Below are 24,308 nucleotides of genomic sequence, written 5' to 3'. Positions count from 1 at the left end.
ACTCTCAGGGGAGCAGCGACCCAGAACCTGTCTTTCCAAAGTTGCTCTCCATGCAGTTTGCTGCACTTATTGGTAAGAAGATCAAGCTTTGGGGACCTTCGATCCAGTGACCACCCCCTCCCTCCCATCTTGATTACAGCTGCAGAGACCCCATTTCCAAATAAGGTCATAATCGTAGGGACCCAGGGTTAAGACTCCACCTAGCTTCAGGAGGTGGGAGACACACAATTCAACCCATAACCAGGGTAGCTCCTTAGTCACATGACCCCAAGCACAGGTGACATGCTTTCCCTGAGACTTAGATGGGACACAACACCCTGGGAAATGGAAACAATCTCTCACCAAAATCTCAATTCAGTTTTTTTGTGTGTTTTCTTTAAAGAGACTGAGAGAGAGTCAGAGAGACAGATAGGGACAGACAGACAGAAACGGAGAGAGATGAGAAGCATCAATCATCAGTTTTTCATTGCAACACCTTAGTTGTTCATTGATTGCTTTCTCAGATGTGCTTTGACCATGGGCCTTCAGCAGGCCGAGTAACCCCTTGCTCAAGCCAGCGACCTTGGGTCCAAGCTGGTGAGCTTTGCTCAAACCAGATGAGCCTGCGTTCAAACTGGCAACCTCGGGGTCTCGAACCTGGGTCCTCGGCATCCCAGTCCGACACTCTATCCACTGCACCACCGCCTAGTCAGGCATCAATTCAGTTTTTTGCTTTTTTTTTTTTTTTTTTTTTTTACAGGGACAGCAACACAGAGAGAGACAGATAGGGACAGACAGACAGGAAGGGAGAGAGATGAGAAGCATCAAGTCTTCATTGGGGCTCCTTAGTTGTTCATTGATTGCTTCTCATATGTGCCTTGACTGGGGGGCTCCAGCAAAGCGAGTGACCCCTTGCTCAAGCCAGCAACCTTGGGTTCAAGTCAGCGACCATGGGGTCATGTCCATGACCCCACGCTCAAGCCGGCGACCCCGCGCTCAAGTTGGTGAGCCCACGCTCAAGCCAGCGACCTCAGGGTTTCAAACCTGGGTCCTCTGCTGCGTCCCAGTCTGACACTCTATCCATTACATTACCCCCTGGTCAGGCTCAATTCAGTTTTTCTAAAGGTGAAATCTCCACATGCGTGTAAGTCCTACAGTGACAAGCTAGGTCACAGGATGGGGGGGGGGGGGTGTGCTGGCTCAGCCTCTGAACCTGAGCAGAAGAATAAACCTTCAGACTGAAAAAAAAAACCCCACAAGAAGCCGTGAACCTAAAAGGTCCCGGCAGCCCTCCGTTAGCTAAACAAGGCAGATTTCTGGAAGCAGGGGCGCCCGCTGTCCTGGCTCTCAGAGGACCTTGGCAGGCCAGGGTTTTACAGGAGATACCTGCAGGCGCCAGGGAGGGGGGCTCAGAGGAGAGGGAGGAGGAGGAAGGACCTGGAGAGCTGAGTGGGAGGTGGGCAGGGTGGCCATGCGTGGGGGTGATGAACCCAGGATCCAGGAGGAGAAGCTCCCCTCCCAGGCTGCACCCTGGGCCGTTGGAGCTCAGCTACCAGGGACGCGGAGGCTCCTCCCTGAAGGGCGCGGCGGCGAGGAGGCCCTGGGTCGTGTGTGCGTGAAGCATCGGCGTCCCAGATGTGGTGCCAGTGACGTTATTCGTGTCCCTGTCGAAGCTTTGGCCCTGAGCCCTGGCTGCCCCGTGGGCACCAGTCCTCCACATCAGAGCCTAAGGCACATGCCCACAGAAGAGGAGGCTTTTCGGTGCTCTCTGCAGGGGCAGGGCATAAGCCTGCCGTCTCTCCAGCCACTGGCTGCCTGCCGGACAGGAGGCCGGCTCTGCAGGGGGCCTCCCGGGGTGACCACCTCCACTGTCCTGTCCAGACCCAGGGAGGAGAGCCCCTCTGAAAGGCAGGACAGAGTGGGGAGGTGGTAGGTCAAAGAGCCAGTGGCTCTGGCATGCCAGCCCCTGCCTGCTCGCTGAGGGACTGTGGACAAGTCTCTGCACCGCAGGAGCCTCTGTCTCCCGACTGATGATCGATCACCATTCGGAAGAGCCTGAGGTCACGTGAGGAACGTCAGTAGGGCAGCCTGCCTTGTGCGGCTGCAGGAGGGCATCTGTGGAGTTTTTTGTTTGTTTGTTTGTTTGTTTGTTTTTTTTTACAGAGACAGAGAGAGAGTCAGAGAGAGGGATAGACAGGGACAGACAGACAGGAACGGAGAGAGATGAGAAGCATCAATCATTAGTTTTTCGTTGCGACACCTTAGTTGTTCATTGATTGCTTTCTCAGATGTGCCTTGACCGCGGGCCTTCAGCAGACCCAGTGACCCCTTGCTGGAGCCAGCGACCTTGGGCTCAAGCTGGTGGGATTTTGCTCAAACCAGATGAGCCCGTGCTCAAGCTGGCGACCTTGGGGTCTCGAACCTGGGTTCTCTGCTCCCAGTCCGATGCTCTATCCACTGCGCCACCACCTGGTCAGGCATTTTTTTTTATTATTCATTTTTAGAGAGGAGAGAGAGAAACAGAGAGAGAGAAGGGGGGAGGAGCTGGAAGCATCAACTCCCATATGTGCCTTGACCAGGCAAGCCCAGGGTTTTGAACCGGCAACCTCAGCATTTCCAGGTCTACGCTTTATCCACTGCGCCACCACAGGTCAGTGTGGAGTTTTTGCCAAAGACTCAGACGGGCCCATTCCCGGGGTGCAGGGGGGGGAGACAGAGACACGAGGGGGCCACCTTGGGGGACTGGCTTTCTGCAGGGCACAGCAGACCCCAGGCTTCCCAGGGACGAAGTGGACGCTGACTCCTCCCAGGGGCAGTGGGGACGGAAGGGGCTGCCTCCCCTGGGCTGGCCCTCGCTGCTGCCCGGCACTGCTGTCACTGACCCTCGGCCTCACTTGGGACTGTCCCAAGTGCAGGAACCAGCACAGGAGGCAAGAGGGAGCCATTGTTCTCCAGCCCCCAGAGTATAGGAGAATGTGTGTCACGAGGCCTGATGCCTGCCAAGGCCTCCTGGCCGGGCAGCTGGCACGGGCAGGGGATGCTCTGTGCTGACCCGCTGACCATGTCTCCCATTGGCTGTGGAAGGAAGGGAAGGCAGCCGGACATGGGCCTTCTGCCCTCCCCGCCCCCCAGTACTGTGTGATCAGAGGTCTGCAGGGTGGCAGGGGTGGGGGACTGTGGGACAGACAGGGTCACATTAGAGGCGGGAAAAGAGAAGGGAGGACCTGTCAGGACGCAGCCTGTGTCCTGGGTCAGCCGTTGATCTGAGTATCGGCTTTGCCCCCAAAGACTCAGCCATGTGGCCGCCCTTTTCCTGGAAGCCTCCTGGTCCACCCCATAATGTAGAACAACTTCTGTGGGGAGACTCCTGCAGGTCCTGCCTTCATGGGGTCCCCAGTCTGAACCCAGTCTAAAGTGAAGCATCCCCGTGAACACCAAGCCTCCCCCCCCCCACTCCCCCAGCTGCGCCCACAGGAAAAGGCGAGACAGAAGATGGGAGCCCAGAGGGTTTCCTGGGGTTGCAGCAACCAAGTCCTACAAACAGGGCGTCAGAGCACAATAGAAATGCATTGTCTCTGTTCTGGACGGAGCTCAGAGACCCATAATGTCAGCAGGGCTGGTGCCCTGGGAGCTGGGAGGGAGGCCCTCCGTGCTCACCTCTCTCTGGGCCTCAGTTTCCCCCTTTTTCCTAAGGACACCAGTCATAGTGGATTAGCCACCCCCCCCCCCTCCCTTCTGCTGTATGAACTCATCTTGACTAATTTATTCTGCAATAATCCCATTTCCAAATAAGGTCACATTCTGAGTCACGAGAGGTTAGGACTTCAATATATCTTTTGGTGGGAGGAAGGGGACCCTTGGACCCCCGAACCACAGCCTCCCTTGTCCGTACGCCTCAGGTGTGATTGCCCCCCCCCTCCCCAAGGAAGGGAGGGGAGGAGGAAATGGATATAGACTTAGGACAGGTAACTTAACATCTCTGGCCAGCACGCTCTGTTCTTATGTAATTAGCAAGGGCCCTCCCTGAGCCCCTGAGCATACCCGCCCTGAGGAGGAGGTGCCGCTGAGGCTGCAGACCTGGCAGTGCCACCACCTGGCACTCAGGAGTCACCAGGTGCGTGGAGATCATGGCGGCAAGTGCTAACAGAAGAATGAAGCAAGCCGCCCCCACCCCCACCCCCAGCCCCGGGCATTTGGAGCAAAGCCATATCCGCTTAGATAAATCACGATTCTCTGAGATACAAGCTCTGGCTTGCCACTGGGCTCCGCCTCGGACCGGACCTGGACCATGGGATACCACATGCCTGTCTGATCTGAACAGCCCATTACAGACTGGGTGACACGATGCCATCATGTGAGGATGTACCCAGCAGCACCCTCATCAAAGGAACAGGGATTGCCCCGGCCAGTTGGCTCAGTGGTAGAGCATCAGCCCGGGGTGTGGATGTTCCGGGTTTGATTCCCGGTCAGGGCACAGAGGAGAAGCGCCCATCTGCTTCCCTACCCTTCCCCATCTCCTTCCTCTCTCTCTCTCTTCCCCTCCTGCAGCCAAGGCTTCATTGGAGGAGAATTGGCTCCGGCACTGAGGATGGCTCTATGGACTCCACCTCAGGCGCTAGAATGGCTCCCGCAGCAATGGAGCAACGGCCCCAGATGGGCAGAGCATCGCCCCCTGGTGGACATGCCGGGTGGGTCCCGGTTGGGCACGTGCGGGAGTCTGTCTGACTGCCTCCCTGCTTCTAACTTTAGAAAAATACAAAAGGGGGGGGGCCGGGATTGACTTAGAGCACTGGGAAGCTGCATGAACAGGTGGGTCACACTCCCTGACATGCCCAGTCACACCTCTCCACAACCCTACTGTCTGCCTACACCTGTGACCTCATGAGGTGATCTTATGACACATCCGGCCACATTATCCTCATTAGACTAATGAAGGAACTGAGTCACAGAGATGTTCAACAAGTTGTCTGAGCTGCCAGCCCGTACGAGGAAGAGCTGGGATCCGAGTCCCAGACTGCAGAGGGATTGCTGGTACACCGTGGGGACAGGCAGGAAGACGGATGGGTCCGGGGGGGGGGGGGTGTTGCCCGAAACGCTTCTTAGGTGGTTTGGGTCCCTGTGTCAGGTAGGGATGCAGGCTGGGGTGGGGCTAGCTGGAGGCAGAGTGAACACCGACTGGGGAGAAGGAAGTCCAATTGTAGTGGGAGAGAGCCCAGCACGAGTCTGCATGGTCTTCCTTTCTGAGACATCACATGTGAAGTGAGTTATTCCTCTCTCTCTCTCTCTCTTTTTCCTTTAATTTAGTGAGAGGAGGGGATTCAGAGACAGAGTCCCACATGTGCCTGGATCAGTATCCACCTGGAAAGCCCACTAGGGGATGATGCTCTGCCCAACCTGGGGCCCTTGCTCTGTTGCTCAGCAACTGAGCTCTTCTTAGGGTCTGAGACAGAGGCCATGGAGCCATCCTCAGTGCTCACCTGGGGCCAACTCCCTCCAATCAAGCCATGGCTGTAGGAAGGGAAGAGAGAGAGAGAGAGAGAGAGAGAGAGAGAGGGAGAGAGGAGCGAGAGCAGGAAGGGTGGAGAAGCATATGGGCGCTTCTCCTGTGTGCCCTGATGGGGAATGAATCCCAGGACTTCCACATGCCTGGCTGACACTCTACCACTGAGCCAACCGGCCAGGGTGAAATCAGTTCTCCTTCTCTCTCCGCACTGTTTTTGTTTGTTTGTTTGTTTTTTTGGATTTTTCTGAAGCTGGAAACGGGGAGAGACAGTCAGACAGACTCCCGCATGCGCCAGACCGGGATCCACCCAGCATGCCCACCAGGCGTGAGGCTCTGCCCACCAGGGGGCGATGCTCTGCCCCTCCGGGGCATCGCTCTGTTGCAACCAGAGCCACTCTAGCGCCTGGGGCAGAGGCCAAGGAGCCATCCCCAGCGCCTGGGCCATCTTCGCTCCAATGGAGCCTCGGCTGCGGGAAGGGAAGAGAGAGACAGAGAGGAAGGAGAGGCGGAGGGGTGGAGAAGCAGATGGGTGCTTCTCCTGTGTGCCCTGGCCAGGAATCGAACCCGGGACTTCTGCACGCCAGGCCGACGCTCTACCACTGAGCCAACCGGCCAGGGTTTCTCCGCACTGTTTTATCTCACACTGCTGTTGATGGTAACCTTTGCAGTGTCCACTATGAGCTTCCCGGGTCATGGAGGAATGAAAGGAGAAGGGAGGTCTCCAGCATCCGTGGGGAGGGGCCCGTTAGGGAAGAGTGAGCAGAGTTTCAAATCTGTAAAGGGCAGTTGCAGCACGGTGGGCAGGCAGGTGGCTCAGGTTTGTTTTTTCTCTCTCTCTCTTTGAACGTGGAGGTGGAGGAAGAATGGCGTTTGTCGGGGTGGACTAACTTCCTACCTAGGAATCCCCTCCTTATCAGGCGGGTCTGCCTCACACTCTAGAAGGTGACAGCCTCCTGTTTCCCCAGTAAGCCCTCCGCCCCGAGTCCACTCCTGCCAGTGGGCCGCGGCCGCTGCACCCCTGCTCTAGGCAGTATGGCGTCCTGGGCGCTGCATCCAGGGCACTGGTTTCTGGCTCCAGCAATGGCAGCCGTGAAGTCTTCACCATCTGTAGCTCACATCCTGGGAGGAAGCGGTCGGCTGGGACGGGCCGAAGGTTTACGTCTGTCGTACCTCTGAGTCTCTGGAGGAAGGGAACTTGGGGCTGGCCAGGCAGCTCTTTGAAGGCCCCCCATCGATATGCCCCCGGCTCTGTCTTTGTTCCCAGGGGCTTCCACTATCCCGGTCCCAAGCTGGCTCTGGGCCTCCGGGCATCGAGACCCTGCAGAAGCGGCAGAAGTCCAAGCCTCTTCCTCTCTTTCGTTCGTTCAGGAAGGAGGCCTCCCCAGTGGCCCTCGGTTCGCCTCATTGGCCATCCAACGATGTCCCTGGCCTCCCGCGCCTGCAAGGGAGGCCAGGATGGAGAGGTTTCACTGGCTGGTGGCCGGCAAGGGGGATGGCAGGACGCAGGGGCTCGGGATCGCAGGGGAGGCCACCGCGGTCCGCGCCCGGGATCGGCTCTCCATCTCTCCAAGTGTCGCCCCCGCCGCCCCAGGCCGATGGGGAGCCACCGCCATCCTCCACCTCGTCCTCCCACCTGAGACCTTTCTGTCGTTGGCAACGGAGAGCCCTGAGTGATATCTGAGACTTCGAGCCTGGGGGGCAGGCGAGGGGACCAAGGGGACCTGGAGGAGAGGGGAGGGGGCTGCAGGGGCGGGGCTCCTCGGAGAGGAGGGGAGGGGGCTGCAGGGGCGGACAGTGCGGGGTGCGGTGCACAGCCCGGCGTGTGAGCGCATCGTCCGGGGTGTCCGGGCGGCAGAGGGACAGTCTAGCTAGAGGCTCAGAGGTCAGTCCGACTGCGCGGCGCAGCGCGGCGAGGAGGCAGCCAGACGCCGGCTCCGAGCAGGATGCGCGCGCACCGCACAGGCCGGGGGAAGCGCGAGGCAGGAGGGGGCCGTACGGGCGGGGGAGGAGGGACTCCATTTCCCAGCAGGCTGCGCGTTACGTCACTTCCGGCGGCGCCCGGCGGCGCGCGCGTGTGGGAGTGAGCGAGCGAGTGTTTACTTCCGGCCGCCGCCGCCGCCGCGGGCTGAGGGCCGAGCGTGTAGGGCGGCGGGCGCGGCGGGTCCCGCGCAGCCATGGACTGGCTCATGGGGTGAGTCGGGCGGCCGGGGAGGGAAGGCCGGGCCGGCGAGGGGCGTCTCCGCGGGGACCGGGAGCGGGGCGAGGCCGGGGGCAGTGGCCGGGGAGCCGGCCGGACCCGCACCCGCCGCCGGGCGCCGCGATCGCCGCGGGGGGGACTCGCTGCGGGAAGGAGACAGCTCGGCGGCCCCGGGGCGGGCGGCGGGGACGGCGGCGCGGGGCGGCCGGGCGGAGGGCGCGGTGCCCCCGGCGGGTCCGGCCGCGGCGGCGGCGGAGGAAGGAAGCCGCGGGCGGGCCGGGGAGCCGTCACCCCCGCTCGGCTTTTGTCTTTGGCGGCGAACGCGGCGAAACGTCACGTCGTCTGCAAAACAACAGCAGAAAACAGAAAGTTCTGCGGTCCGGTGGGCTGTGTGTGTAGCCGTTTTGTTTTCTGAGGTCCCGCTCCCTGAACCCCCAGCCCTTCCCTTCAGTAAGAGCCCCCCGTCGGAGTCGGGGTCCTGACTCGGGGTCCTGGGGCCCGGGCCCGGGGGAAGGGCTCGTCGTCTGTCTGGACCGGACAGTCGTGTCCACTCGTGTCCTGGAAGGGAGGGGCCAGGGCTGGAGTGCCCGCTTTGTTTCCCCTGGCACGGGCGGGGGTCAGGGCCAGAGGGGAGGGTGCTGTTGGGGGACCGAGGCGTTGGGTGAGGGGCAGACCCACCTCTGCCCGCGGGGGTGTGTGCAGCGTCGGGAAGGGGGGACCCAGGGACGGTGGCGGGGACAAGCCGCCTGAGGGATGGATGGAGAGGCCGGAGAGAAGCGCCCAGTGTGGCAGGGGGAGGAGGCGTGCAGCCAGAGTGCAGGGCAGCGTCCGGGTGACCCTGGGACTGAGTGGCCGGCCGGCCGGCCGCTTGGAGAGGCAGCGCGGACTCCCCCAGCCCTGCTGCTGTCGCTGTCCAGCTGTAGGTGGTCCCCTGCCTCTGGGACCCCCACCCCCACCCCGGGTGCCGTGGGGTGGGGTCCTTGTAGTGTGGCGTGGCCGGAGCACTCGCAGAGTTCCGCCTGTGGGCCGCTGTCCCTCCGAGAGGTGTCTGGTAGGCGCCTCCTGGGAGGGAGGGCCGCCGGCTGTGTTTGCTTTGTCTTGGATTGTGGACACTGGCTTTCTGCGGTGATTCCGATGGACTGTGTCAGAGGCGACCTGGCCTCCCGGGGAGCCTGTCCTGGCCAAGTGCCCTGTGGCTTGGTGGGTTGCGTTCACAGGGCTGTGTGGGGACGGACCGGCCCGATGTGCTGGGTTCCTGAGGAGGCCGCTGCTGGTCTTCTGGTTGTGTGGTTAGTACCTGCCTGAATCCAGAAGAAGCAGGTACTCCCATGCCTGGAAGCTGACCGAGGTCTGGGCTTTATGGGCTCTGCCGTTACCCTGGTGGACATCCAGACGTTAAGCACCGTTGGGCTCACAAGGGACTGGTTCTTGGGGCAGTGGTCTGGGTGAGGTCAGCGGAGCACTCATCCCCTGGGCCCACGCCCGGGGTAGCGGGTCCCAGTGCCAGGCTGGAGGAAGGCAGTCTGAGAGGGACGAGGCCGGGAGCCTCTGCCTCGTTGGGAAGGGAAGGAGCGTTTGCTCCGCCTGGCTGTCCTAGACTAGGCAGTTCCAAGAGGGACACGAGAGATGTCACAGAAGGCTTAGGATGGAGTCTGGTTATCTTTGCATATGTGTTTTTCAGTTTAGTTGTTTATGGGATGTGAGAAATCATCAAGTCTTTGATAATTCCTTAACTAGGATCCCCCTCTTTAAAAAAAAAAAAAAGAAAGAAAGGAATAATTTCCATTGTCAAGTTCTGATCTTCTTCAAAAGCTTGTTTGCAATGTGGTGTCACAGGATGCTGGAGCGGGAGGGCCCAGCGGCCCCTCTGTCCCTCCCACGTGTCTATGGAGCACTTACTGGAAATGGGAAGATATTGAGACCCAGACTCGGCACGGAGGGTGTGAGTGGTGGAGCCCCTGTCCCCTGGGGTCTCCCACTGGAAAATGCGAAGATATCGAGACCCAGACTCGGCTCGGAGGGTGTGAGTGGTGGAGCCCCCTGCCCCCTGGGGTCTCCCACTCTGGTCCACTTCGCACTGGATCCGGTCCCCCCCTCCGGCAAGCGGTGTGCAAAGGAGCTTGTACCCGTTGGGCACCTTTTGGGCACTCAGTGCCAGGACTGCAGCTGCCATTGGCCCTTTAACTGGGTTTCAGCCGGGGAGAGTACAGGAAAAATAAAATTTTTTTTTAATCTTTCTTGCTGTTTCTATGAATCCAAACAATTCAGCATCAAGCAGGCACTTCAGAACATACTTCTCTTTTTGTGTTTTAAACTTTTTTGTTGTTGTTGTTCTTTTTAAAATTTTTTTATTTTTAAAGAGTCTCTTTACATCGGTTCATCTCGGGTGACCAAGTATGGACTTGACTGTAGTAGCCACAGTGCATGCTCCTTCCTTCTGTGGCCACGGTCGTCCCCAGGACGGTGTTCCTCGCAGAAAGGGTTCTGCTGAGTAATGGGGCGGCTCTGTCTTCCGCTCCCCGCCTGCGTCTGAGGAAAGGGAGGTCCTGCAGGAAGGAAGCCAGGGTAACGCCAGCACGTTGCAACCTGCTGCCCGGGCCTGGGGTGCTGCTCCGGAGAGAGGCCGCGCTGTGCAGGGGGCGCCCGGCTGTCCCGCCTGCCACGCGGTCCCCATGCTGTGTGGGGTGCTGTGTGGGGGGCGCCCGGCTGTCCTGCCTGCCACGCGGTCCCCGTGCTGTGTGGGGTGCTGTGTGGGGGGCGCCCGGCTGTCCCGCCTGCCACGCGGTCCCCATGCTGTGTGGGGTGCTGTGTGGGGGGCGCACGGCTGTCCTGCCTGCCACGCGGTCCCCGTGCTGTGTGGGGTGCTGTGTGGGGGGCGCACGGCTGTCCCGCCTGCCACGCGGTCCCCGTGCTGTGTGGGTAGCGCACGGCTGTCCTGCCTGCCACACGGTCCCCGCGCTGTGCGGGGGGCGCCCGGCTGTCCTGCCTGCCACGTGGTCCCCATGCTGTGTGGGGTGCTGTGTGGGGGGCGCCCGGCTGTCCCGCCTGCCACGCGGTCCCCATGCTGTGTGGGGTGCTGTGTGGGGGGCGCACGGCTGTCCTGCCTGCCACGCGGTCCCCGTGCTGTGTGGGGTGCTGTGTGGGGGGCGCCCGGCTGTCCCGCCTGCCACGCGGTCCCCGTGCTGTGTGGGGTGCTGTGTGGGGGGCGCACGGCTGTCCCGCCTGCCACGTGGTCCCCGTGCTGTGTGGGGGGCGCACGGCTGTCCTGCCTGCCACGCGGTCCCCATGCTGTGTGGGGGGCGCCTGGCTGTCCCGCCTGCCACGCGGTCCCTGTGCTGTGCCCGGCGCTGAGCTGCCCGCAGAAGCCGGGCCCCGGCCTTCCCTTTTCTAACTCACAAAGGGTCGCTGCTTCTCACGCAGTCCACCTCTCGGGTCCTCTGGGCCTCACCTGGGCAAGCTGGTGATGCCGGTGAGGACGCCAGCCCAGAGAGGGGTCACGGGGCCTGGGCGGTGAGGAGCCCTGCCGCGCTGCGTGTAGCTCGGGGGACATGCGTGCCCTATCCTTCACTGGCGGTCACAGGCAGTGTGAGCCGACGAGGAATTTGTGGTTTAGATTTTACCCACAGAAAGCACGAGCCGGGAGCTTCTGAGCACCTGGTAACACAGAAGAGGAAGTGGGCTTCCTCCCTCTTCTGACCCGTGGGCGCACACCTGGGCCGTCCGTCTGTCCCTCTGGCCCCTGCTGGGGCCCATGGGGTGATGTTGGCAGGGTCATGCCCGCCCTCCGGACTGGACCTACAGCCTAGGAGCCCTCTCCCCCTTCCTCAGGCTGCAGACGCCTGGACACAGCCCGCCCTGCTCTCCGCCACGCGCAGCGGAGGTGGGTGAGGTGGGGAGCTCCCTGGCTCTGGAGGAGGAGATGATGCACAGCGTGGGCACTGCGCCGGGGCTGCCTGGCCTGGCAGCTCTTGGCTGGCTGGCGTGTCTCTGCTCAGCAGCCGCGGGCTGTCTGGCCTGTCTGGCTCTGCCTTCAGGGGTGAGGTGCCCGGCTGGAGCCCGCACCCCTGCACCTGCAGGGGCTAGTGGTGTGCCAGTGACTGCTTCCTCACGCCCTGGCTCGCAGGAGGTGTGGCTGGCGCTGGCCGCTGGGCCTGCTCAGGGGGAGACAGACCGAGACGGAGACCTCGACTTCTTTTTAACAGCCTCATGGAGGTGTGATGTGCGCACCAGGAAGTTTACTGACTTGAAGTGTACGATTAAGTGATTTTTAGTGAAATTAGAGTTGTGAGCCCGTCACCCCAGTTGAATCTGAGAACGTTGCCACACGCCAGGAGAAACCTGGTGTCTGTCCCCAGCCCTGCCGTCCCCGCCTGGGGCAGCTGCTCCTTTCCTCGGTCTCTGTCAGATTTGCCTGTTTGGGACATGGCGTGTAGATGGAGTCACAGCGCGTGGTCTGCCTGTGCCCGGATCACTTTAGCTTAATGCTTTGAAAGCTCATCGGCGTTGCTGCACGTGGCCGCCATCCAGCTTTGGGGGGGACAGGGCCACCTTGCTTCTCCACTGACGTCTGGATCGTCCTCGCTGTCTGCCGACCACGAAGGGTGCTGCTGTGACCCGGCCCTGTGCTGACAGGAGAGGGACCACGTCCTCAGCTGTGGAGACCCCCGGTCCTGACAGGAGAGGGACCACGTCCCCAGCTGTGGAGACCCCCGGTCCTGACAGGAGAGGGACCATGTCCCCAGCTGTGGAGACCCCCGGTCCTGACAGGAGAGGGACCACGTCCCCAGCTGTGGAGACCCCCGGTCCTGACAGGAGAGGGACCACGTCCCCAGCTGTGGAGACCCCGGTCCTGACAGGAGAGGGACCACGTCCCCAGCTGTGGAGACCCCCGGTCCTGACAGGAGAGGGACCACGTCCCCAGCTGTGGAGACCCCCGGTCCTGACAGGAGAGGGACCACGTCCCCAGCTGTGGAGACCCCCGGTCCTGACAGGAGAGGGACCACGTCCCCAGCTGTGGAGACCCCCGGTCCTGACAGGAGAGGGACCACATCCTCAGCTGTGGAGACCCCCGGTCCTGACAGGAGAGGGACCACGTCCCCAGCTGTGGAGACCCCCCGGTCCTGACAGGAGAGGGACCACGTCCCCAGCTGTGGAGACCCCCGGTCCTGACAGGAGAGGGACCACATCCTCAGCTGTGGAGACCCCCGGTCCTGACAGGAGAGGGACCACGTCCCCAGCTGTGGAGACCCCCGGTCCTGACAGGAGAGGGACCACATCCTCAGCTGTGGAGACCCCCGGTCCTGACTGCCGTCACCGTCTGCTGGCCCCCCCCCCCCGGCCCTGTGCCCGGGCTCAGAGCTTCCACGGTGGCCACGTTCTCAGGCCGGGGAAAGGGACCTGAACACGTACAGAGAGCGTGGACAGAGGACGAGGTGGAGCTGGGGTGCAGGGGCCAAGCTGGAGGGTGGCCCAGAGCTGGTCGCTGCGTCGGGAGTTTCCGGGGTGGAGGGGAGGCAGGCCTGTGTCTGGGCACGGAGGCCTGATCGCTGACACTGTCCCCCACCCAGTGGCCCCTCCCAGAAGCAGTGACTAGAGGGACACTTCCAGGAACAGCTGTGTTCCACGAGGGCTCCCCCAGGCGGACATCTGGGCCTGACCTGGGCGCTCTTAGCAATACCTCGTACCTCACTCGCCCTCCCGCGAGGAGCGTCGGCCAGAAACTCCCGTGTGGTGTCCTCAAAGCTGTGCCACAGGCCGGGGCCGAGCAGGACAGGAGCACCAGAGGGGCCTCGGAAGGGCGCTGGGCGGGGCTGTCCCTGGCAGGTGCTTTTGGGATGAGCCGCAGCTGGGGAGGGATGGCTTTGCCCTCGTCAGCCGCCCCCGTCCAGCCTTGGCCCCGGTGTTCTCACCACGGGTGTCACCGCCCACTGTGTGCCCACCCAGGCACCCTCCCTAGGATCCTGGGAAGCCCACCTCCCGGGAGGGTGCAGGAACTCCCAGTGCTTGGGAGGGTCCCTGTGGTGCCCGGGGCTGTTGTCGGCTCCGGAGCCTCTTCTGGGAGGGAGTCGTGGCCTGGGCAGTGGTTGTCTGGTCTGGGCAGTGAGCACAGGAGGCCCGTGCCAGCGTTCCTGTCGTCCCAGTGTTTCCTTTGCCTCCCTTGCAGTGTTCTCGGAAACTTGTGCACACCCACACCCCGGGTCCTTGGTTTGTCGTGGATGTGCTCGCCTGGCACGTGCGGGGGGCTGAGTCCAGGCTCTGTCCCTGTGTTGGGTGTCCCGACACTGGGCGCCTGTCTGGGAGATGGCGCTGGTCCCCGACGGGCCGGCCCTGCTGGAAGCGGAGGGCTGTCCTTTGTGGCTGGCAGGCGTCTCCTGGTTCTTTGTCTTCATGATGTTTGTTTTTCTTTCCTATAGGACGTCTGGCTGGGGCACACCCGCTGGTGTCCAGTGCCCCATAGGACAGGGCTCGGGAACACTGTCAGGAATGATTGAAGCCAGAGGACAGAGTGTGGATGCTTCCGGGGGGGGGTGCCACGTGTGATATCAGCCACGTGTGACCTGCGGCGCTGCTTGGGGTGGGGACGCGTGGCTCTGGGCTCCGGCCACGTGTGACCTGCGGTGCTGCTTGGGGCGGGGACGCGTGGCTCTGGGCTCTGGCCACGTGCTGGTTGTCTCCTGCCGCTTTCCTTCCCTCTTTGCACGGTTGCTGGGCAGTGTCCGTCCGTCCCCACCTGCAGCTGTTCCTGAGCGCAGGCCCGTGCCACGCGGGTAGTTATTTCTTATCTCTTTGTTTGGCATATTGCTGCCGTGTTCACCGAGCATCTCTGTGTGGCAGCACTCAGCTCCCCTCGGGGTGCCGGAGCAAACATCTCCTCCACCCCTTGGTGGGTGTTCACTGAGCATCTCTGTGTGGCACGCACTCAGCTCCCCTCGGGCTGCTGGAGCGAACATCTCCTCCATCCTTTGGTGGGTGTTCACCGAGCATCTCTGTGTGGCAGCACTCAGCTCCCCTCGGGGTGCCGGAGCAAACATCTCCTCCTCCCTTTGGTGGGTGTTCACTGAGCATCTCTATGTGGCAGCACTCAGCTCCCCTCGGGTGCCGGAGCGAATGAACATCTCCTCCACCCTTTGGTGGGTGTTCACCGAGCATCTCTGTGTGGCAGCACTCAGCTCCCCTCGGGCTGCTGGAGCGAACATCTCCTCCATCCTTTGGTGGGTGTTCACTGAGCATCTCTGTGTGGCAGCACTCAGCTCCCCTCGGGCTGCCGGAGCGAACATCTCCTCCACCCTTTGGTGGGTGTTCACTGAGCATCTCTGTGTGGCAGCACTCAGCTCCCCTCGGGGTGCCGGAGCGAACATCTCCTCCATCCTTTGCGTCGGTCGGCCCTGGGCTGGCACACGGCTCCTCAGGGACCATGTGCCCTGGAACCCAGTCTTAGGGTTTGGCATGTGTGGCCTGTGCCCACTGAAGTGGCTGCCCTGCTTCGCCCAGACTGTGGCAGGGCCTGCCGGGGCCACGTGGCATGCAGGAGTCAGCTGTCTGGGCCCCTGGGCAGGTGTGGCAGTGAGCGCAGGGTGTGAGATGGGCTCAGACACAGCTTGTCTGTGTCAGGTCTCGTCATGTGCGGCCCTGGCCTGGCAGCGTGTTCTCTGGGGACACGTGCGATGAGGCAGTTCATCCTAAGCCGTGCTGTGGACCGTGAGGTGCGAGCCAGAGACCCCGTGACTTCTGTGCCCGGTGCGTGCGGGTGCTGTGCCGCTGACGGTGGCACGGTGTGGGGGAGATGCCGTTGGAGGGGGCTCCGTACCAGGAGACCCACAGGGCAGGCTGCTGGGAGCGGAGAGCAGTCACTCCTGCCAGCCTGCTCTCTGCAGACAGTCGCCGAGGGCAGGGGCTGAGGAACGCTTTGTAATCAAAACCCTTGTTTTCCAGTCCAGTCTGTCCCCGCGGGGACGGCCTCCTACCTCTCTGGCTGAAGAAACTCTGCCCGCCAGGCTCTGCCGAGAGCTCCTGGCGTCTGTGATGCGTGTGACGAGACGTGTATCGTCTGGTTGTGACCTGCTGTCTTTTGCGTGCCTCCTCCCGGCTGGCGCGGAGGTCACGCCGGCGTGCCCCACGTGACTGCAGGGACGAGGGGCAGGGCGGGGGCCGTGGTGGGGGGGCCTGCTTCCTGTGGGGTGCTCTGCCCTTCGTCCTGTTTCCTCTCGCGTGGCGCCTCCTCCTCGTGGGCCTCCTGGTTTCAGAGAGGAGCGTTAGTGGTCTGCTGGCCCCGAGGACACTGTCACCAGGAGGGAGGCTGGGCCCTGGGCTCACCAGCAGCGTCCGCTCTGTCCTGAGAAGACAGCTCTGTGCAGGGCACTGCCCGCCGCCCGGTGGTGGGGCTCACGTCCCACTGCACAAGGGCCAGGGCCAGCCCAGCTCTGTAGTGGGTGTCCCCACAGCACAGTGGGGATGGGGTGGAGGCCGCATGCACAGTGTGGGCTCAGAAGGCGGTCTGCTCCGGTGCTGGGGCCCTGGCCGTCTCGCCCCAGCAGGGCCCCCGCTCTGCTCCCTGCTGGGCATGGGTGATTCTAGTGTGAGGCCCGGGCAGAGGCCTTGGGTGCCCGTGCTCCGTGGTGGTGCTGGGCTGGGTTCTGTCTGGAGGGGGCCGCTCAGCTGTGTGCTGTGGGCCTTGTTCCCAGTGGCCAGGGCAGCCGCACCCCGTGGGCATGGTGTTGGAGCGGCACACGGCCTGGGGGCCTGGGGGTCTGCTGTCTGCGTCCCCCACCTCACGTCTGCTTCCCAGGTCAGCTGTGTCCCTGCTGCTGTCGGCACAGCAGGGACACAGGGCGGGCTGACCGAGGGCTGGCGTTGGTGGTAGTGCACGTAAGGGTCAGCAGCGTGGCCTTTGCTATCCATTGACGAGGCCCAGGCCCCTGTCCACTACCATCTGACCAGGAGCTCTTGTGTCACGTTCCTAGGCCTCAGTTGCGCTGGCGAGTGGTGAGGTCCTGGTGTCCCATCTCTTGGGGCAGCTGTTCCTGGCACGCCTGCATCACAGGAGCGGTGCTGCTGTGTGGGATGTGGGGTCCACGCTGCACAGTGTCGTGGCCTTGCCCTGACCTTGCGGGGGCGGGGCATCCGGCTGTCACAGCGCGTCAGCCCCCAGCACCTGCACTGTGGCCCTGGGGACAGGGGAGGTGGCGGCTGGTCTGGGCTAGCTGCCCCGGGGGCTGAAGCCTGGGCCTGCTGTGCTGCCTTGTGTTCAGACAGGGTGGGGGCCTGTCCTGGGTGTGCATGTATGATGTGTGCACGCTGTGTGCACATGCATGTGTGTGCCATGTGTACACATGCATGCATGTACCACATGCGCAGTATCTGTGGCGTGTACATGGTGTGTGCATGCCATGTGCACGTGTGGTGTGTACAGGCCGTGCATACATGCATATGTCGCTGTGTATGCATGTTTGTGGTATGTGGGTGGGAGGGTCACACACCTGCTGTGTGTGGTGGGCATCTTCCCCTGGCAGGCGCCCCATTTCAGTCATCTGTGCCGTGAGCTGGTTGGGGTGTTATCAGCCGGGGCCTGAGTTGGCATAGCCTCCCCTTGGGGGTGGAGTCCCCGGTGCTCCAAGTACCCGTACCTGGGCTCTCACCTCCTCCCTGGCTCTGCTGTCTGGAGGGAGAGGGCGGGACTGGGCTTCTGCACCAGGCGGCCCTCCATGTCCAGTAGGCCCCCTGTCCCCCCGCGCTATCCTCCTTTGTCTCTCTGTCCCGCCCTGGAGATGCGGGTCGCTGTGTCCCCTGCTTCCTGGCCCCCATCCTGGCCTGGCCACAGCAGCCCACTGCTGCTTCCTCGCTCACTCGCTCCGTCCAGGGGGTGCCCGCAGCGCTGAGCTTGTGGTGATGAGTCAGGACCCAGACGCCTCTGAGGAAATGAGGCCCCACGCTGTTTACGCAGGTGTGAGTGTCTGGAACAGCAAGTTTAAATGAGCGAGCAGAGGCTTCTTCAGACCCGGAAAGTCCTGTCTCACGTCCCTTCTCCTGTCTGAGCCTGTCCCCTGAGCGCTGGTGGCACCTGCCTGGAAGGGGCTGGCCCGCAGGTCGGAGCAGTCCCGGTGTGCAGCATGGAGGTGGCAGCGGGGCCAGGGCCTCACCCTTTGTAGCAGTGGCTGCAGCCGGTCCTGCCCGGAAGGGTAGGGGGGGGTCTGGGCAGCTCGGGGAGGGAGAGCAGGCCGCGATGGGGGGCACGGTGGCAGGAAGGGCTGCTCTTTCCCTCCCTCTGCGGCGGCCAGTCTGACGAGTGAGACAAGACACAGACGGACCTTGGCAGCCATTGCCCCCAGCACTGTCAGGGAGCCCAGAGCCAGACCCCTTCCTGTGTCCCCTCAGCGTTCAGAAGTGAGTTGCTGGAGGTCGTGTCTACAAGTGTTCTTTTGCACTCTGGAGAACACTCAGTCCTTTTGCTGGTCCTTTTCCTACCGTGAGCCTCTGTGTGGCCTCATCTGTGCCTTGGCTGGGACCTGCCCCCTCGTATACAGCTGCCCATGTGTGTCGAGCTCCTGTCCTGTGCTGCTACCTCAGGGTGGCCTCGTGGAGTTGAGTGTGCCAGGAAGACTTCAGGGAGCTCCGTGGGAGCAGGGTGTGTTTCCTCGAGACCCAGTGGCGCTCAGGTGGGACAGCTTCCGCAGCCCACAGGTGGCAGGGCCAGCTTGAGGTGACCAGGGCAGAGACGGGTGATGTGGCAGCCCCAGAGCCTTCCCGTCCACACACCTGCTCCACCTTCTGCACTGCACTGCGGGGTGCTCGTTGTGACCGTGTTTCAGGGGAGACAACCAGGCACAGAGGGTGTAGGAAGCTGCCCAAGTTCAGCCTGGCCCAGCCACACTGGATACCGACCCAGGGTCCTCTGCTGAGAGCTGAGAGCCCCTTGAGGGAGCAGGGTAGTGGAGCTGAAGCCGGGGGGCGTGCGGGAGCCGGGGGACGTGCAGGAGCCGGGGGGCGTGCGGGAGCCAGGGGGTGTGCGGGAGCCAGGGGCGGTATCGTGCCCAGATGCAGGCCGGGTGTCCTGATGTAGTGGGCACAGGGAGTTCGGTCCCGTGGGAGCCCCGGTGGGAATGAGATCCGAGGTGTGCCGCACCAGTGCTGGCCCAGAGCTCAGAGGAGAGGAGCCTGTCCCTCCCTGAGATGGGGATGCCTGGTGGGAGGGGAAGGGGCCCAGGAGAAGGTGTGGTTTCTGGGCAGTGCCTCTGCGCTCACTGGACTGGACTTAGGAACTTGGCGGCCGTGGGGCCGGCTCTCCTGGCCCCTGTGGAAGGTGAGGCGGAGCGGTGCTGTCCAGCAGCTTGACGCTCAAGGGCCGGAGTGGGTGGCTGGTTGGGTTAGCACCCTGTCAGGCTCCCTCAGGCACCCAGCGCTTCACCCAGTGTCCTTTGCATGGTCTCGCATGGACGTGGGGACCACATCGGAGAGGAAGCCGCAGAGGCAGGGGCACCAGGCTGTGTGCAGAAGGAGGTCTGAGGTCCGGGTCCACATGGGAATGCATGCTTTTCTTGGTTGTATAAAGAAACACAAAATAAAGTGGTACGGTGTCACCTTCCAGCAGTGGAAGGAGAGAAGAGTGTCTCCTCCCCTTTTGGTGGCACATGGAACCCTAGACCCGTTTTTGTGTCTTTGTTCTCTGTTCTGGGTCTTGCTGAGACCTGCGGCCTCTTCCCGGGCTGGGCTGGCGGACGGCTCTTCCCCCAGTGGGAACACCTGTGCGCTGGTTGTTTCCCTGTGTGTGAGTTGGAAACAATGTAGCAGGGCCATGGCAGCGGTCTTCCTCTTCCCCCAGTGGGGACACCTGTGCGCTGGTTGTTTCCCTGTGTGTGAGTTGGAAACAGTGTAGCAGGGGCCATGGCAGCAGTCTGCCTGATATCTTACCGGGGGAGTGGCGGTCCTCTCCTTGTGGATACATTCTGCCACATACTTTCTGTTAGCTCCTGCCTGCTCTGTGCGCTGCAGCCCTGGTTTGGGCAGGTGCCGCTGTCCTCTGGTCCGTTCCAGTGGGCTGAGCAGGTTTTCCATCTCCTTGCCTTTGGGAAGTTCTCTGTGGACCGCTTCCAGGCGTGCTCAGGATGCTGTGTTTGGATTCACTGGTCCCGGCTGGGGAAGGGCCCTTCTTGCTCCCTGCACGCCCCACACAGAGGCGCTTCCCCGGGGGCCCAGGGGCCGACACAGTCAGGGGTGGTGAGACCCCGGAGCAGCTAGTGCTTGGCGCTGTCTGTTTACAGTGCTTGCTCTCCAGGGGCTGCGCACAGGCTCGCTTTCCCGGGCGGCACCCTGTTCTTACACCCAGAGCACGTGCTTGTGTCTGCTGCCCAGCAGCCAAAGCGCCCTCCTCTCAGGCCACGGATCCCACCTGCCCGGGGCGTCCAGGAGCTTATGCTGGGTCCCCGCACGCGTGCCGTGGTCCTCTGCTACTCAGGGCACCCTGGACTGTAGGTCAGCATCCCCTTTTTATAGTGGGAAGTCCAGGCTGAGAGGTCAGGTAGCTGGCCAGGGCCCACTCAGCCCTCTTGCCGAGGCCTCTGGGGTGTGTCTGAGTGCCCCCACCTCCTGCTACGGTTCTGCAGGGCGAGGGGAAGTGCAGGTGTGCAGAGCGTGGGTCCAGAACAGGCTGTCCACCAGGTGGCCACGGCCACCAAGCCGGACACTGGGGAGCTTTCCAGGGCTCGTGAGAGGAGAGGGAAGATCTGTCCTGTCTCCAGAGCGTGAGTCTCCTTTTCCTGTCCTGTGACCAGGGAGGACAGGATGGACGGTCTGTCCGTGTAAGTAGAGTGGACCTTGTGTCCACCAGGGGGCGCTGCCAACCACACAAGAAGGCTGAGGGACTGAGTTCTGGGACAGGTGACCTCAGTGGTGGGAGCACCAGCTCTGGACCAGACGACACGGGTGTGGAGTGGGTTCCATGCCACCCGCAGGTGCTGCTGGGGGCTGCTGGGGGTGTGAGGGGTCAGGCCAGGGTGAATGCTAGCAAGGTGGGTCTCATGGGGACAGACCAGCGGCCTGCTGGGGGTGTGAGGGGTCAGGCCAGGGTGAGTGCTAGCAAGGTCTGTCTCATGGGGACAGACCAGCGGCCTGCTGGAGGTGTGAGGGGTCAGGCCAGGGTGAGTGCTAGCAAGGTCGGTCTCATGGGGACAGACCAGCGGCCTGCTGGGGGCTGCTGGGGGTGGGAGGGGTCAGGCCAGGGTGAGTGCTAGCAAGGTCGGTCTCATGGGGACAGACCAGTGGCCTGCTGGGGGCTGGCTGGCCAGGACCCTTCTCTGAGCCGGCGTGGGCATGCCTGTCTCCACGTGCCGCCCTCGTGCAGGGGTGAGGCTGACTCAGCCGCGTGGCTGGGCACCGGGCTGGGGGTGCAGCAGGTGACAGGTCCTGCTTTGTTCCCGTCCCTGAGCGCATTCCCAGGGAGGCCGTGGGGTCTGCTTAGAAGCCTAAGCAGGGACTCGGATACAGCCCGTGGCCTTGGACAGGGACCTCAGGCCATGGCTTTCTGACTGGCTGGCATTTCGTGGTGTGGGGCTAGGAGATGCAGGGAAGGGTTACTCTGAGGTCTGGCCAAGAAGAGGGTCGGGCTGAGCCACGTGCAGAGGCCGCCAGGGTGCCAGCCAGCCCCACCAGCAGCACAGTCTGTCCATGCTGAGTCCTGCTCTGTGCGTCGTCCTGCGCCAGGTGCAGGCCCTGTCATCAGATGAGCAGGACTCCTGACGGCACCAACAGCTTCTTCGTGTGCTGGTGACACGGAGCTGCGTGGGGCCCAGGTGGGCGTGGGACCCGGCAGCTGCTGCGTGCTGCAGCCCAGGGCTCCCCTCACCTCTCCCTCGGGCAGGAAGGGGGCATCACCGGGCAGCTCTGGGTGAGAGCCTCCAGGAGGGGGAAGCACAGGTGGCCCTCGATGGGAGGGAGCTGGGCCACCTGCCCGCATCCCGTGTCACATGCGGCCTGGACTTCTGATTGGCTCTGCTTGCTGCCAGCCCAGAGGGAGCCCATGGCAGTGGGAGCAGAGGGAACTGTGGAGAGGCAGGAACCCACTGGCCCGAAGGGTGGAAGACGGCCAGGCCCAGTCGGCGCTGGGAGTCGGAAGCTGGTGGTGGGTGGGTGGGGACTCGGGCAGGGAAGCCGCCTCTCCTGAGGGCCCAGGAGCCGGGCAGGAGCAGGCTCATCACCGTGGCACCCACCCTGCCCGCCTGTGCGCTAGAGACACCGCCATGCACAGTGTCGGGGTGTCCCCAGCCAGCACATGGCTGTCCCCGGGGCCCCAGCGCTGCAGTCTGCTCTCCAGGCAGAAGAATGGGAGTCCGACCAGCCCAAGAGAAAGACCCCAGACGCTGGCAGTGGGGGGCCGTCGTCCGTGTGCCGCCAGGGAGCCTCGTGCGGGTGGTGCACATGGAACTGTCAGGGAGCTCTTAGCGCCCCCTTTGAAACACATGTGGGCAGCCAGGGCTCCCTGGATGCTTGAAGAATACCTGAGTAAGGGGGAGAGCAGGACCGGCAGGAAAGGGGGCGCAGGCGGAGCAGCCAGGGGCCGGAAGGCTGGGCAGCACCCAGAAAGGACCGCAGCTTCCGCAGAGAAGAGCCGAGCGTTACAGAGGGGACAGAGAGACCAGCTTCCACAGAGAAGAGCCGAGCGTTACAGAGGGGACAGAGAGACCAGCTTCCGCAGAGAACAGCCGAGCATTGCAGAGGGGACAGAGAGACCAGCTTCCGCAGAGAAGAGCCGAGCGTTACAGAGGGGCAGAGGCCACAGCACGTCCAGTCCTGGTCAGAGACAGGAGATGAAGCTGGTGCGTTGCTCAGCCAGCAGAAGAGCACGTCAGGTGTGGACTCCCGGAGGGCAGGCGGGTGCAGCAGAGCAGGGTGCACAAGGGACACCGTTGTCACGGAAACCGCGTTTCTCCAGGTTCAGCTAGTAAGGTAGGCTGGGCAGGCTCCCGCGGTGCATGTCCCCGGGGACTCTGGTCATGTGGTGCGTGTCCCCAGGGGGCCAGTGGGGACATTTCGGAACAGCAGGTCAAAGACGTGCTCCAGGGACAGGAGCAAAACAGAGAAGGGACCCAGACTGAGAGCATGGTCTCGAGACACCGTCGGAAAGGCTTGTCCGTGGACGTGGCATCAGCCCCACTCGCGTGTGAGGGCGGGGTGAAACCCCGGTGACGTCCAGAGAGATCGCTTCCTGTGGCCCCCGCCTCTCCGTGACCCCCTTTTTCTCGTGAACCGTCTCCTCCCCTGAACCTCTTCCAGGAAGCGCCTGACGGGCCAGTGCTGACGGGACAGCGTGGGACTGCAGTGTGGGGGGCCGGGTCCCCCCGCCAGCATGGACACCCCCACGCTGGGAAGAACCAGGGGTCCCTGGGAAGTACCGAGGGCTTGTCCGCACTGTTGCAAAGGACTCAGATGCAACCAGACAGCGCTTTCCTGCGTAGCAGCTCCTGGCTTCCTTCCCCGGGAGCCGTGGCAAGCCTCCTGCACGCAGCCACTACAGACATGCCCCTCCGTGGTGGCCACCGGCCAACGTCCATGCTGGGCCCCCAGCGCCCTCTCCTCCTTCCCCGTGGCGCGCACAACACTGACCTTTGTAGACTTCTGGGAGGGGCGTGCATAAAGGAGGGCCCACCTGCAGTTGTGTGTTCCATGGGGAGTGAGTGCCAATAACGGAAGCCGTCCTGGCGGGGGGCACAGCTGCCGCCTGCGGGTTCTCCTGGCGGGCACAGGTGCAGGCCACGTTCTGCAGGCCTTTGTCCTCAGCCGCCGGGGACACGGGTCTTCTGAGCTGAGCGTTTGTGAACTTTCTGGTCAGAGGGGCTCCACACCGTGCGTCGGGAGGGGGGAGTGCGGTGGACCTCCCCAGCACCCGCTGTCCTCGTTGTCTTGTCCCGAGTTGGGGACGTCCGCCCCTGCCTGTGTCTGGTGACCAGTGGGAGGCCGAGTCCCCGTGGCTGGTTGTCCACTTGCCTTTATTGCTGGTTTGGGACGGGATGGGCCTCTCCGCACTGGTCTGCAGCCGTGGTGGTTTGGGTGTTGGCAGTTAATTCATGTAGAAGTGAGTACACTGCTGGCCCCTCCTCTCCACTGGAGGCTGACGGGCACACGGCCTGCTCCTGCTGAACTCCTGTGGACACAGTACGACGGGGGGGGGTCCTTGGGGCGTAGCACAGTGGGGTCCTGAGGTAGCTGTGGGCTGGTCACATGGGGCCTCGGAGACCCTCGGGAGTCAGAGCCTTCATGGTAGACAGCCATGGGGGACTTGGTGCCAGCAAGCGACAGAGAACAGGCCCGGATTTATTTTTTTATTTTAAAAGATTTTATTTATTGATTTTAGATAGAGAGAACAGAGAGAGAAAGAGAGAAAGGCGGGGCTCGGAATGGGATGTATCAACTCATAGTTGTTTCTTGCATGTGCCTTGACCAGGCAAGCCCAGGGTCTTGAACCGGCAACCTCAGGGTTCCAGGTTGACGCTCTGTCCACTGCGCCACCACAGGTCAAGCATAGACCTGGATTTAGAAAGAACCCTTGAGGACCAGGGCCTGGGACCAGACCAGCAGGGCCCTCAAAGAACTTGTGTGCGGGGGAGCCGATGGCGGGAGGCCAGGCTGTGGGGGGTGGGCTGG

The 24,308-nt window shown here is 62.7% G+C and overlaps 1 protein-coding gene across 1 annotated transcript in view; it reads left to right on the top strand.

Moving 5' to 3' along the window:
• Window positions 1-7,558: 7,558 nt before the first annotated feature.
• Window positions 7,559-24,308, top strand: part of MOB2 (MOB kinase activator 2) — a 38,096-nt gene continuing 21,346 nt past the window's right edge. The window contains exon 1 of the mRNA XM_066374435.1: window positions 7,559-7,673. Within this exon, the coding sequence (XP_066230532.1) occupies window positions 7,657-7,673 (17 nt within the window). The 5' untranslated portion in view covers window positions 7,559-7,656. The remainder of the gene's footprint in view (window positions 7,674-24,308) is intronic.

The sequence above is a fragment of the Saccopteryx leptura genome, chromosome 1, assembly GCF_036850995.1.
Source record: "Saccopteryx leptura isolate mSacLep1 chromosome 1, mSacLep1_pri_phased_curated, whole genome shotgun sequence".
Classification (NCBI taxonomy): Eukaryota; Metazoa; Chordata; class Mammalia; order Chiroptera; family Emballonuridae; genus Saccopteryx; species Saccopteryx leptura.
This window is presented reverse-complemented; position numbering and strand designations above follow the sequence as displayed.